General features: G+C 39.3%; 1 protein-coding gene across 1 annotated transcript in view; it reads right to left on the bottom strand.

Annotated features, from left to right (window-relative positions):
• Positions 1 to 12,772, bottom strand: part of ARID5B (AT rich interactive domain 5B (MRF1-like)) — a gene marked incomplete at its 5' end in the record, with an annotated part of 29,240 nt that extends 16,468 nt beyond the window's left edge. The window contains 3 exons of the mRNA XM_010017055.1: positions 2,479 to 2,576; positions 10,153 to 10,205; positions 12,562 to 12,772. Of these exons, the coding sequence (XP_010015357.1) occupies positions 2,479 to 2,576; positions 10,153 to 10,205; positions 12,562 to 12,772 (362 nt within the window). The remainder of the gene's footprint in view (positions 1 to 2,478; positions 2,577 to 10,152; positions 10,206 to 12,561) is intronic.
• Between the last annotated feature and the right edge of the window lie 2,694 nt (positions 12,773 to 15,466).

The raw sequence follows: 15,466 nt of genomic DNA, 5'->3' as shown, positions 1-15,466 counted from the left end.
AAGCTTCTCTGTCATCTTGGAAGACAGCTAATTAACACAACACGGATGCCCTTGAGATCTAGTTGTAGAGACGAATGGCACAGCTAAGTCGAACACCAACAGGATCAGTGAAGTCAGGGAACTGCCTGTTTTTCCTCCAGTAAGCAAGGAAAGGCCAGTGGGATTCAAAAGGGAAAAATCATGAGGTTTATTCAACATTTACTTCCCAGCTTAATTCAATTTCCAGTTTAGCTCTACAGCTCACCTTCAAGTTAGAAAATGCGTGTCCTGAATCACGAATGTGTATTCCTGCACTGCAGTTCTAGTTTTAGATTAAATGTCATCTGAGCACTTTGGCTATAAATGAACTTTACATTTACAGGTGCTGTAGTTAGAATTACCAGCTGAAACAAACCATGACAATTTCATTTACTTTTTTCCAAGTCTGAGGCTTAATACAGCTTTCCTGTGGTGGAAAAAAAATAAGTGTTTAACACTAGCTATCTAGAGACAGGACCAGTCACTGAGGTTTCTTTTGTATACTTGTCTTGGTTTTCAGACCAGATTTGGTAAAGCGTATTTTAGGTAGGCTCAGGGCTAACTTAGAAATCCTTCAAGGCTTTTTCTCCAAATGCCATCTTTTGACAGCCTGCCAGAGAACTGGAAAATAGGTGCTGCCTCATATCAGGCCTAACCTAGAACTACAGAATAGACTGGCACCCAAGAACTCAGATTTGAGCTCTTTGGTGTGCTAAGACCCATCCAACCATAAACAAAAAGACTCTTTCCTCAGACTGGCTCAAGGTGAGCAGAATTTCTTTTGGGTAGCCTGGAAAGGCTTTTCTATTTTGAAAGCATCATGAATCTGCTCAGGTTTTCTAGTGAGCACAATGGGCTTTGTGGCACTTCACAGCACGTAGCATACCCCTGAGTAACTGCTGAGTAAATCACATGGACAAGTCTCTATGCATGAAAGAGGAGTGCAGTTCAAGGGTTTTGCATGTAAAAAAACAAACCACTATCATGAAGGCAGAAGAAAGAGACAAAGGTTCATGGAGTATTTGTGAATGGCTCATTTATTTTTCCAAAACTACAAGAGATGCACTCTCTCAGTGACTCTAGGATTTCAACACAGAGCCCAGCAATGCTTGCTCCCTCTGCAACCTAAGTCCACAGAGACCTAACTCTCACGCATGCCTGAGCCTCCTCCATCAAATAAACAGCATCCTACAAAGCGCATCTGGTGAGGGAAGACCCAGACTGCCACTTGGAAACCCATCAGCTGGCTTGGGTGCAAGAGGAAGCCCTGAGACTCTCAGGGCTGTAATAATGGAGGGGAAGAGCCGAATATGCACGATCTGATGAGTCAATTAGAACAATCTATAACATTTTCCTGCAACACAAAGGCAGGGAAAAGCCCTGTCTGACATGCACAGCAACTCACTCAATTTGCTCTGCTGCTTGGCTTGATCTCCAGAAAGCTTCTAACTCTACCTTTTATAGTGGCATTATGTACAACTTATTTGTGCGCCCAAGCTCTTATGTTGGAGACGTGTCCTGTAAATGAGGGTGACCAACCTTCCCCTCCATGAGCAGGGCAGAAGGCATTAAAAGAAGGTGAACAACTGCCCACTGAGCTCAGCTCTGCTGTGCCACCTTGTGCGCAGGCAAACACAATCTCTTCCTCACCCCAGCAAAGTAACTTGTTTATGACCAACGAACAAAAGACTGGACTTTCCTTATCTGAGCCTGAAATTGCAGAGCTTTTACTAACATTTGCTTGCCTAAATTAAAAAAAAAAAAAAAAAAAAGATAAAAGAGAAAAGAAAAAAAAGGGAGGAGGAGAGTTGTTTCCAAAAACCATACCAAACCAAAATAACATTCCAGCTCCAGCATTCTATTCAATGCGTGCTGGCTTCAGAAGCCCTGGAAGTTATTATCTACATGGGAAGAATAAGAAATCAACAGTTCTGACCAGCAACAATGGCTGCAGAGAAAGAGGGTTTGGCAGCAGCTTGCAGACAGGGAGGAGGGAAGGAATGCAATGAAGAAGAGGAATGCAACGCTCTGCATGACCTATAACATTAACAGCACCCTGCATTGTGGGCCACCCCATTATTTTGATCACAACCACAATTTGCTTAATTGGTATTCCTCAAAAACGACAGAAGACAAGTGTTTGCATCAATTAGCTGTCGTTTCTTATTTTTCCTTGAGTATGTTTGGTTAATTTTTCAGCTTCTTTAACTGGAAAGCTGTTGTAAAAATTAAGATATGTACGAAAGAAAAATCAGATGCTTGTTTTATTTATTTAGTTGCTGGAGACATACACTCTGGTTTAAATTATAATGCATTATCTGACTAAACTGTTGGGGGAATATTAACTATATCTTTAAGAAGCCTCTCTCTCTCTCTCTCTAATTCTTTATAAAACGCTTTGAAGGCTCTCCAAATTAATTTTTTCATTATTAAACAAGCATTTCAGATTTGTTATCTTACCTTTCATAATGTCTGCGAGTACATGTAGCAGCACTTGTGCTTCCAGGGTTACCACCTAATTCATCATAAATATGTTTCCATTGTCGACGGGCTGTTATCTGTAAAAATGGCAATGGAAAATTTAATCTTGCATCTTTACAGATTCTACAGCATTTGAGTTCACAACAACAAATGCATGTGTGACACTTTCAGAACAGCATGTACTACAAGCACTATAAAAGTCCCTACAGAATATATAGAGTACAACAGAGCTTTGGGTGTCTTTTTTTTTTTTTTTTAAGTTAGCACTATGTCTATTTTCTTTCTCTCTAAAATGGAGTGTTCTGACTGATCCATTATCAAGTCACAAGCAATACAGCCTCACAAGAAGGAATCTCAATCAATACAGGGTCATTAACTATCAGAAGTTATGCAGACAAATCCCACGGTGAATTATGAAAATGAACCTCAAACCATACTCAGCACAAATAGTGATTACATAGTTATTTTAACTGAATTAGAGAAAATAAATGTGCTGCAAAACCCAAATCTACCACAGAATTCTGTAAATCCACAAAAGCATAGTCCGTAACTCTATATGTTACAAGCTGTTTATTTTTATCCATTTATGTCAGTAAAATATATAGATCAAATAGTAATGAAATCTTAACATACTCCAATGTTAATATTTGAGCTATGTACTTTATTGGACCATGCTGATGAAAATAAACATCTTGTAACATATTGAGTTGCATACCATGGTTCTGTTTTTTCTGTACAGAAATTAGGATTATACAGAATAACAGATGGAAGACCTGGCAAAAGAATTGTTTCTGAATACCACTTCATTATTTTATATATTTCGCTATATTTAAAACAGGAAGAAAAACAGGAATAGGACAAGCACAACAGATCACCCTCTTTTGCCTGCAGCTCATAAAGAAGACCAGTGGAAAATTGTGGGGGTAATTTGGGGAGAATTTTGTCATTTTCTGTGGAATGCTGTGAATTTTAATATATTCAGCCCCGGAGGCTTCTTTGGAGTTACCCACAGAGCAGTCAGTGGCGTTTACTGAGGAGCTAAAGGCAGCAATCAGGAGAAAACAAATATTACAACTTGCAATCTGAGGCCTGTAATTTTAATCTAAACAAGAGGAGATAGCTACCGTCATTAAATATTACAGGGTAAGAGGCATTTCTTTTTTGCTCAATATAAAGGGAAAACCCTTCCTTTGCAGAAATTATTCTCCAAAGCTAAAAGCATGGCTGAAGACTTATCATTTGATAATGTTACTTGATTTCTTCAAGTTTATTGTTTATACAGTTTTCCTCAGAAAACGTCAGCATCTCCAACTCACTGTTAGCACCTGTATGTAGTTAGCACCTATGGATTTAAAAAAAAAAAAAAAAAAAAAAAGTATTTTCTCTTAAACCTTATTTAAAGCAAAATGGACTGACTGTATTCACTGATTTTATTTTCTGTCTTCTGTAACCAACCCAAAGACAACAGGCACAAGAGAGAGACTGCAATTCAAGGATAAATCCTGCACAAAGTAATTATTCACACACAAATCAAACACTCATCTGAGGATCAGGTTAATTTTAAGTCTATTTTGTTTAAGAACTGGAGTCCTAATGAACCGTAAAGAACATCACCTTCTGAGAATATAAACAGACACTCCTTCTGCAACCTGAAAGGTCAAAAAAAGAGTTGTACCAAGTACCCTGCTGTGGAGGAATGCCTGGATGTGAAGCTACTTCAGCTACTTCTGGTCCTGCCTCCCACAGGTATTGGGAAAGGCAGAGGGCAGAGGCATGGCCAGATAGCCCTTGCCTGCTTATACCTCCGAAAAATCAGATAGCCTGAGGACTGCTGCAAGTGGTTTTATATTAAGTCTCTGGCAGCTTTGCAGACTAGGGGAACAAAGATGCACAAAGCCAATCTGGGGTCTGTGCTCTGGCCCTCTGGCAAGCACAGCCTGGCTGGCTTGCAAGGCTGTGGGCCAGAACCTGATGCTTTGGATGAGTACAGTGATGCTGTGCAGAAGCTATAAATGAAAGCAAAGGATTAGTCAGCAATAGGACTACTGCAAGTCCCCTTTTTAAACATCCCAATGTGAATAAGAAGCATGGTCTCTATTTTCAACAGGAAAATGTTAACCTTAGAGCCCAGGTCTCACTAACTATGAGCTGACTCAAGAGTCGATACTCAAGCTGGAACATGAGTAAACACAATCAACTTTAATGGGAAAAGTGAATCCCTTTGAAACCCCTGCATCATTTTCTGTGTTTCTTTTGTCTGTGCTGCTTAGAATAATAGTATTTTCCAAAACGTTTGACCAGTTTTATCCAATTCTGCCTCTACAACGGACCAGAGCTTCTTGGCAATTGGCAGAGCTGTGCCCTCCCACGTACAGACCTGAGTTTAAATTTGACTTTCCCTGAAACGATCGTTATTTTCAACTCAACAAAGCCTGGGGTTGAGAATTCCTTTGCTCTGGAACGTTTATTTTTTATGCTTAATAAACTTCAAAGGACTAAAGTAACTTGTAAATTACATCCTTAAACAATCTAAGCAAAATGTTGCACTGTGGAAACTTCTCAGTTGTCCTGCAGAGCAGCGCAGCTCAAGCTGGATGCTCATGCTAGCCACATCTAAATTGAGGACTGCTTTCTTCTCTCACACAGGTCTGTCCCAGCCACCACAGTGACAAAGAACTTTCTGAAGACCCCGGAAAGAGCAGTGCTTGGCAATGTTCTGCTTATGGTTACTGTTCCTACCAAAAATGCCAGTCTTGGCTCTCTTACACAGTGGTTGTAACTGAAAGGGCTCATATGTGCTCCTGGTTAGTTACATGTTTATGACTAGGCCACATGAGGAACAGAAAGGCAGGTAACAAAAGGTATGAAAATGGTAATATATTTAAGCTGTCTGGGCAGGGAATTTCCCATGAACAGTCCGGAGCAAAGTGTTGTTTTTTTAAGAGCATGGAGCTGTAGTGGTGTAAGACAACTAAGATCTTGCAAAAGCTTTAACAAATGTCCTCACCACTTTCATTTCACACTTTTGATTAATTAATTCAGTTTTCTGATGTAAGCTGACCCGTTCCAGCAGGAAACATACAGAAGAAAAAGAACCTTTGTTGCTTTAGTTCTCCAATTTGTTTTCCCTACTCCTACCAGTATACATACCCTTTCCAGTGCCTGCCGCATTTCTGAAAGTGCAGGCTCACACATTAATCAAGGCAATTGCACAGGCCAGTCTCATCTCTGACAGCTTCCAGTTCTGATGATGGCTTTAGTTTTAAAGTAGTCTTCTGTTTTGCAGACCCCTCCCAAAATTTGCTCCAACCTATAGCCTCACTGTTCTAGAGCTGGGCCCATTGGAAGCCAGGAACTTTGAAAACCTCCATGACATCTTTCCCAATCAGCAGAATTTGGAGTTAAGCAAGAGACTAGTCTGCCCAGGGACCTGAGAGCAGATCTGATCTGGTTCCTAAAGGCACAGTATTAGGCAGTGACTGGTACTCAAGAACAACCAAATAAAAGCAATGATTTTATCTATTAAAGGACTGATTACACATATGCTTTTAATGATGTCTTCCGCTTTGAGAAATCTTAAGGTCTTCTGTACTGCAATCCCAGGTCCCAGCTCCCTTTCTCATGAAGAAGCTTCTTGCTTATTTCCTGCTGCAAATATAATGGGGGATTTTCTGGTCATAATATCTGATGCTCACCACACTTCAAAACAGCTCTGAGTATTAGGTCTGTATGAAACAAACCCAGGTAGCTTTGCAATCCACTGATGTATCAGTTTCTTTGGGCCTATCCAGATGCAGGACTGCTGTACATGTCATTCATTAATTTTTAAAAATTAAAGCCCTTTATTGTTGCTTCCAGGAGGCAGTAGCTAAATGGGATCCTACTGACCTTCTGAAAAAATTAAGCTGCTACACACAAAGGTTAAATTCCACCTAATTTTATTTTGACCCTTTATCTTTCTTAAGATATCTCCAGGTAGAGTCCACTCAGCACCGCAGCCTTCTGCAAATACGCCAAGGCACTCCTTTTGCCTTGGCTCTAAAGAGAAAACACCACTTCATGACTTGCCAACACAACTCTTTAGGTAAGTCCTGGAAGTTTTTTATCTATGAACCTTATACTCACTTGACTTAGGACGACTGAGAAAATTCCAGGTAATGTCTGTTAAATTCCACTGCAGCTGAGACCCCTAGAATGTGACATTGTTTCGTATTTCATCCAGGGATTTGGGGACATTTTAAATCATTCATATTGTGAAGGTCTGCTATACAGTGCTTTCCAATGCACTCTATTAAGATGCTCATTTCATGTATCTTTTGTTTAAGAGAAACATGATCCCACCAATTCCAAACAGACAGCTTCATCTGTTAAGGACTTAAACCAATTTGTACGGATTGCTATTTTTATTAAGCCTGTATTACGTTCAACAAGAAGTGCATAGGAGTGTGGTATTACACAGTTACAGATGACAGGTAACTAAGAATCAATAATCAAACAGATAACAGACAGATGAGAAATGACCCTTACAAGTAAGTACTCTAACAGGAGAGCCTTTAAACATGACACACAATCATGACTTGACACTACTAGATATCCTGTATGTATATCCCATATGTACAGGTAATACTCTCTGTCAAGCCTCACTGGATCCATTCCAGCCCCTGATACATGATAATAAGGGAAAGTCAGAGAGATGGCTAAGAAAGTTGTTCTCTGCATTTCAAATCCAGTTCCTGGCTGTTTTCATTCACTTTCAGATCCTTATCCAGCAGGACTGGACTCAGAGGTCTTGCACTGTTCTGTAATCTGGGAAGAAGCTGGAAAACACTGTACATAATCTCTGCTCATTTCTCAAAGATGTTTTTAAAACTCCATTGAAGCAGCTATACATGGACAAGGTGGACAGGGCCAAGATGAAACTCAAAATGAGCTGACTATCATTGTTCTACCAAACACAAGGCTGTAAAGTTTGCAACTACTTTAACTGGGAAGGTTTCTACACTTACTAGTAAAAAACTAGTCATCTGACCACTCTAAGATCCCATATGTGATTTTAAGCAGTCTTTTGTTTCCTGTTCATAAAACAGCAGTCACATGCTGAAGCCAAATACCTAATTTCAAATACGATTTTCTTTAAAATACTTCCAAGAGAAAAGATCCATTTCTATCTCAATGCCCAAACCAGAAACTTCTGAAGTTTTAAAACAAGTTAAAGATGATGAAGCTCTTATAACAGACAAATCACTTGTTCAAGTCAGATAGAAGGGTCCATAGATAAACATGTATTACTCAGAATAGGTTCAAGAAAGCACATGACTTATCATCATCAATAGATACTGTCACTGTGTGTCTTGAGTGGTGGATTCTGGTCATTATTGAATTACAGACCTCACTTAAAATTCTATATCTAAGCAGACCTGCCTAAGATTCTGGAAATGATACTGAGGTCCATGTCACCCCAGTCATCCACTGTCTTGCTGAAAAATGGATCATGAATCAAACACAAAAGCCTCTTAGCAATGCTTGCCATGATAAAATATACACAAACAAATACAGCTTGGCAAACTCAATGAATATCAACTGGCCATAAAATAATAAAACCCAGGGTGTGCACAGGTCAAAGTATTGCAACAGTTATTGGTTTAACATTCAAGGAATGTAAAGCAAAGGCGGATAAATATTGAGGATGAGACCGTTAACAGAAGAGAATGAGGTCAGGAAACCTCATGTTCCACGTACAACTTGAATGACATCACAATGGTCCTCCCAACTTCAGCTCTGCTGCAGAGAGCACAGATGCCATTCACATAGTAAAAACAGTATCAGGCCCACCACTTCAGCCAGTCTCAAACCAAAGCTGGGCTCCCAGATGTGTCAGAGGGTGTCAGATATGCTTGCCTTGCCATTCACTGACCGTCAAGCAATTGCTTAGTTTCTTCTCTATGAAGAAATAAGCAGCACTGATACATTTCATCAAAGGTGACAAATGCCCCTAAACAACAGAGAACATCTGTCACTGAGAAAAGGACAGGAGCTTTGAGGCAAGGGTGGACTGGTGCTACTCTGGATGACATTCTCATGTATGTGATCATTCCCCTCTAATCCTCTCACGTTTCTGCTACTGGACTTGGCTCTCTGGCCTCATATTCACAAACTCACAATCCTGTTCCTGCTCTGCCCCAGGGACAGAGGTTCACCTTCACCGGCATTTCTAAATACATCCCTCTCCCTCTCATTCTGGCACTAAAATTCAGCTCTCTCCAGCAAGTCACCACTTTGGCATCCCTGCTTTTCTACTTGGTCCCTTCAAGCAGATCCCTCACATTGCTGTGAAAACCTCCCACCTCCCTGTGCACTCTAAACACGACACTCTCAATCTCCCTCCCAACCTTCCCTTGTGCTCTGAATCAATTTCAAGATTTTAGCCCTCATTTTCATTGCACTTTACAACTCACTGCAATTACTGTTGGCTCATAATTGCTGCAATGATCTATCTATCTATGGTAGCTATTCATTCATATATACCCATGAGCATACCTACACACACCCCTGTACATAAGCATGGTATGTGCTGATTAATGAAAGATAAAGGCACAATAAAAGCCAAATCAAGCATAGATTTTTGTTGAGAATGTTAGATTTTGTGTTTCACAAAATCCCAGCCACACCCATGCTAATCAACCTGGGCTGCTGATTTCCAGAACAATGTGCTTTATTGTAAGGAAGGAAAACAGTCAGTTTTGTATTTTGGTTCGACTGACTTTCAGTTTCTTGATAGCGCATTTCTTCTTGTCATTTCTCTACAGCACAGATATGTCCCAGATTACTTCGTAAACAAAGCAAAAATAATTTCTTTCATCCAACTGCGGCAGGAACTGAACAATTTAATCTGATCATTGTGTGCAAAGAAAATATTTCCAATGACGACATCTTCCTATGTCAATTGTTTTTTATTACAGATGTCATCTCGATGTGCCATATTAATGCAGCTCTTTCTTCCCATTTCAAGATTTTAATCTAAGTTTGTTGCTCTAATATTTTATTGGTTCAAAATACATGCTGTAAAATCCACGGCCATCAAATTTTCCTGTGAGCTAAAAATAAACTGCTCTTGTCAGATATGGTTAGCTGATAAAAAGTGTCAGAGACTTTTCTGAATTACTCTGATAACTTCCTGTTTATGTGGTACTGACCCTTGTCTAATAAAGATCTTTTACACTTGGAATAAGAGAAGATACTGCAGCATACTATTCCTTAATGGACAATGCTGATTACTTTTGAAAGCCTTTAATACATTTCCCATATTAGACATGAACAGATGTCAGGGATGTTGCCAAGTGAAATTTCTTTTATGCAATCTTGGCTTGTTGTACAATAATAGCCTTTTCTCAACATGGGAAAAAATTACAGACCCAACTAATTTCCTTGACAGGGAAGAGTTACATATGTTTTCCACTTGTAGTTTTTACGACAAGTTTACAATTTTGCCAAACCTGGAACTAATTGGGACTGTTTCCAAAAACGGTCCAATAAACCCACAATGTGTACAGCTAGCCTAAAATGCATCAAATGACTGTTTGCTTTCACATTTTTTTTCTAACAGGGAAAAGTTAGATTGCACAATTATTTCACTTAAGTTACTTAAACACTTACTGTTTCATATCCTCCCAGTTTTTGAGCAGCTTGAAACATAGTCCAAAGGTTAACTGTTAGAGGGACAATAAGTATTTAGATAAGCATTGCATTAACCAACATATTTCAAAGAAATGAAAATTAAACAGTTTTTTTGTTTTTTGTTTTTTTTTAAAGAAAAATAGAGAAAAAAAGCTCACAGCCCTTGAAAAAGCTTCTGTGAAACATTTTCCAAAGAGGTATTTACATAATCTGAAGAGTAAATATTAGCCCACACTATATATAATTTTAATTACATATGAGAGAACACACTTAAGATTCCTTAACAGGATTGGAAAAATACACTGAGACAAAGGTAATGGGCTCATTTGACTTTGCTGATAAGAGGCACGATGTAATGACTGTAACGTGTTTCCATAACTTTGATAATAAAAATTACTCATTGGGAAGAATGTTGCTTTTAATTATTTGTTTAATACTGATTTCATCAGCAAGCAAGCATGAGCCACACACTGGATAACAGACAAAGCCTATTGATTAAACAACAATATCCAGTATTTACTGTAGCTCAGATAATGGCCTCCATAACCAATAAACAATAAGCTGTGTTCTAACAGGTCCTGCATGAATGAACCCAGAGGGAGCACAAATGAAAATTACCATAATAATTATGGTATGAGCAGTTGTGCCTTGCCCATTGCTGTGGGGTTGGAGGAGCAAAGGCAACTCAATTCAAAAGATGTGTTAACTCTTCCTACTTCCCGGAGAACTCCTCCCCTCCGATGTGCTTTTCATCCTGGCCCACTGCTGCATGGGGCACTGCTTGCTGCTGGCATATTTTATTTTATTTTGTTTTATTTTATTTTTATCTTAATTAGCAGGAGAAGAATTAGTATCTTGCGCTCTATGAAATGTGTGTGTACTATTTCACTAACAGTGATTCCCCATAGATGCACTACTAATACTTCAGGCTAAGCTCAGCAATAACGCTGTGGACCACAGAGGACAGGATCTCTTCTTCCATGGGGGGATGCTCTCGTGTGTACATACTGCTTCTTCCCACTAACCTGTTTATACTGGCAATGTTTGCACGAGTCCTGCTGGACAAATACAGAGCCCTGTCCTGCAAACATTTCTACTCTTCTCAGCATACTTACTCTTGGCATTTAAGTATTTGCCGGATCAGGCTGCTAATTTATAACGAATGTCAGGCAACTTCCAGTGTTTTTCAGCGAAATATTAGCAGAGGGCCTACCCCTGGTGGAGATTTTTAGAAATAATACTTCATCTTGTCTTTCAAGCCCACCCTGTCCTCCTGCTTGTGGGAGTGCAGAATAAAATGGGGAGGGAGGGGGAAGATCCTCTCTTCAACACAAAATGTTCTGAAAGCCTCACTGAACCTTGTACTGTTTCAAAGCTATCAAGAGCTTTGCTTAGGCCTTGATTTAATCTGAATCAATGCATAATGCAACGACGCTGTTCATAGTACATTAATTTTACTTCCATTTCAAGCAGCCAGTTTTCAGACAAACACTGTAATCATTCAGAGTTATTTAAGTTTATAATGGCTGCTGGAGGCCTGTTGCAATCAGTGCCAATTGCTATTAGGTATGTAAATTGTTATGTAAAACATACAGGTTTGACATTCTTCATCAAAATAACACATGGTTTTAATCTGGGAGATAAATTAGAGTAAATAATATTTCAATCCACGAAGTTTTCCCTTTAAGGAAATAAAGTATCATTTGATCTATAGATAAGGAGGAAAAATATCCCCATTTACAGCTTTTGTTGGAAATTCTGAAAGATCTGCACTGCACTGCAATATTTATGTAAAATTTGGTTGCAACTGTATCTTTTCCACCTACAATTGCTTTACAGATTGTGTCACTACAAACTGTACATGCCAAATCAATTCTAAACATTGCATTCTGTATTGAACAGATACAGTCTGGTTTTATATTCTCCAAAGTCAGTAATTTATTAACTATAAACACATTTTGGGGCTTAAAAATATGGTCCCTTTTGTGCCTTTCTCGACCACCTTTAAATGTCTTCCTTTAATATTTGTCCTTTCATAAAGAACATCTGGGCACAATAAAGATACGTCATATTATTAACTCAGAAGAAAGGCATTACAGACGCTGCAGATTTACAAAACAGAAAACTAGAGAGTTTTCAACATGCCTATTTCTAGTCATAATCAGCGCATTTAAACCTATAAATATCTGGCAGCAACTACTCCAAGAAGGAAGAGATGAAAATCTAGGCATAAGACAGTGAAATGCCTGGACTGGAAAATGTGTAGATATAAACCTGGTCCCCCCATCTATAAGGCTTTAAATTAGGTTTTGTGTTCAAATGCTTTCTCCAGAGAAGCCAAACCATTCTAAAATGTCAACAAGAAAGTGAGAAAAAAAAGATACTTACTCTGCTTAAAACCTAAATAGGGTATTCGTTCAATAGGTGTTTTCCTTTCTTTCATATATTTATAAAGAGCCACAAGGAAAGCCTGCTCATCAGCTCTGCATTCTTCACCTACGGCAATCTTTGATTTATCCTCACTTGAGCCTTTTTTACAGTTGCTGTTGTTACTCTTGGGTTTGGGCAAAGCTGACTTAGCCTCACATTTTACCTGGGAAAAGAAAAGATGTCATATCAGATCTGGGTAACCTTTAATTTTCACTTAAGGAATAAATATCCTCTCCTAGCAGAATCGGTTGTTGGAAAAAAATGAAGGCCAAACCATGCAACTGTGTTTGAGGGGAAACAAAGGAAGCTATTTATAGAGCTAAATGTCTTGTTCTGAGTCTTAGTCACAACATTTTTAAATAGCCACATCTTTAAATCATTATAACCCATTGGTAATGTTCTCCAGATCTGCATTTTTATGACTATACATCGCTATGTCACAGACAGCTCCCATCTCTCACATACACTTGCCATTAGCAAGTCTAATAATAACCTTCATTCCAGGACTGACACTGAGCATTGTCAACTCCCATAGACAACCCTTGGAGCTGAAGGTGCTCAGCCCCTTCCAGGAATGCTCAGCAGCCAGCTCTGAAACGACACATTTTTCCCTCCTTTGGCCCATCAAAATAGATGCAAACTTTAGCAGTCCTTACCCAGGCAGAGCTCTCAGCACACACAAGTGGAGGTTCTGTTGTAGCACAGACTTAAGGCAAGTGGGTTTGAGCATCTGCTTAAACTTAAGCACATCCCTAAGTATTTAGCAGAAGGAAGAGGCTGGTAGCCAAAGCCTTTACTGGTAGACACCAGCGGCCCCAATGCACACTAGTCCCAGAGCTTCAGGTCCCCCACTGGCCTCCCCAGCAGATGAATGCCAGTCAGGAAGTCAACAAATTGGAACCACTTTACCTCATCAGTATTCAAACATGGGGAAAACTATCCAGCAAGACTGGCTTAATCCTGCAGTCCTCCTGAAGATAATCCTCTCACTGAACCAAGCAAATTACAACTCAAGCATTCCCATAATTTATGCATGCAACAACAACAACAAAGAACAGAATTTTGCAAACTGATGTTTAAAAGCTCTCCATGACCGAGACTGGATACATTTCCAGTGAAATATTGGAAGTCCTCTAATACAAGGTAGTGGAGATGTTTACAAATATTTTGGATTTGCACTGTTCCTTCAATGCTTTTGAGTGCTGTGAGGAGCTTTCTGGCAGCTCCATACCCCACCCAAGACATGTCCTTTGTGCTTCCAGAGGGAGCAGGGAGACTGTAAGAGCCAGTATTTGGTATTTTAGTAAGACAGCATTGGAAAGCAGGGTATCTCACTGAACAAGACAGGAGCTCTTGGTCAAGTAAGCCATTGACTCTCCTTCACTCTTGTCACTTCTAAACCAAATGCTTCCTGGGAACTTGTTGGCATTTTGGAAGTAAGTGCTATGAAGAGCATTACATGGGTGCTTGTAAGCAAACAACAAACATGTAATTGCAAAGACTGTCATGTGCTTATTTTATCTCAATAAAGCTACTGTGTGTTTCAAGCTCAGGGAAAGCAAAATCTCTTATACTCCTCCACAGTATTAACTTCGTGGAAAGTACTCACTTAAGGTTAGCTGCCTCCATAGTTTTCTAGAAATGTTATACAAAGCAACACCAACTCCCAACCAAAGGAAGTGGTCAAAATCATCCTAGGTAGTCAATGCTGCTGAAAAATCTTGCTGTTAGACACTGCAGGGTACAGGCTCACGCCTCCCAGGCAATGCAGCAAGGACTGCAAAATGGTCTTCCTGCACAAGTTTTCTTCATCACTTGCTGCTGAAGTATGTCTGCTCTACTGCTTGATATTCTCTGGTTGTATGGTTCAAAGAGATATTGTCTTCCTATGGCATAAGACACCATGCTCTGCCTTTTAGTAATAGATATCTTTGTTGATTAAACTTCTATAAAGATCCTGGGTTTCATCCAAAACTCAGTGGAGCTAATGAAATTTTTTTCCTATTAAATTAACTTTGGATTTCCTCATCCACCTTTCAGCTCAGAAAATCCCTTGACTTTTTTTACTTTGGCTCCTCACAAATATTTAACAGCTTCCCTTTATAAAGTTTAGATTACATTGTCATAGTTTTCAGTGCTATACCAAAGACTGGGTTAGCACTCCCAATATGAACCCATGATTTAAATAAATTTAAGGGTTTTAATTTGAGATGCAAATTTGTTGCAAACTAAAACTTGGAACAAATTCATGGGACCTGGGAACAATTTTTCGGTTTTGTCACCCACTTGCTAGGTAAAGTCAATCAATCAATCTTCTAAATGGGTTTTCTTTTTCAAACCGGACAATTCAGAACTATGTTTGCAAAGACATGCTAGGCATGAATGCTAAATGAAATCAAAGCTCACTGCTGTGCAAGCAAACTAATGGTAAAGGATGTAACTTCAAAGGAGAAAAAAGGAAACAAAGAAATAAGATTAAAAAAAGTCACCAGGAGCGAGAAAACCCAGTGTTACACACAGCCTCCTTCACTCCAGTGCACAGAAAAGTGAGGTCAAAGCACCTGTGGAATTCAAAGGTGACAAAATGCAATGGATGGACTCTAAGCAGTGTCAGGTTCAACAAAGCTTTGATGAAGTTTGCAATGCTCCACCTGCTTGGCACTCGAGGCACAAGCCTCACTTTTGGAACTTCCCCACTGTCTGACAGGAGATATAGATGAATGCAATGACCAATAATTAATGAGAACCAAAAGGGCTAAATGACATTCTGGTTTAACAGTGGTGTAAATCCAGCACAAAAGTTTCAAAGCCAGTAACAGCAATTGCAGATCCTGTTCAACATCTTTCTCGGTGACATGGACAA

Source organism: Nestor notabilis, unplaced genomic scaffold, assembly GCF_000696875.1.
Source record: "Nestor notabilis isolate BGI_N333 unplaced genomic scaffold, ASM69687v1 scaffold30246, whole genome shotgun sequence".
NCBI classification, from domain to species: Eukaryota; Metazoa; Chordata; class Aves; order Psittaciformes; family Psittacidae; genus Nestor; species Nestor notabilis.
The sequence above is the reverse complement of the archived record's forward strand: the minus strand, read 5'-3'. Positions and strand labels throughout refer to the sequence as shown.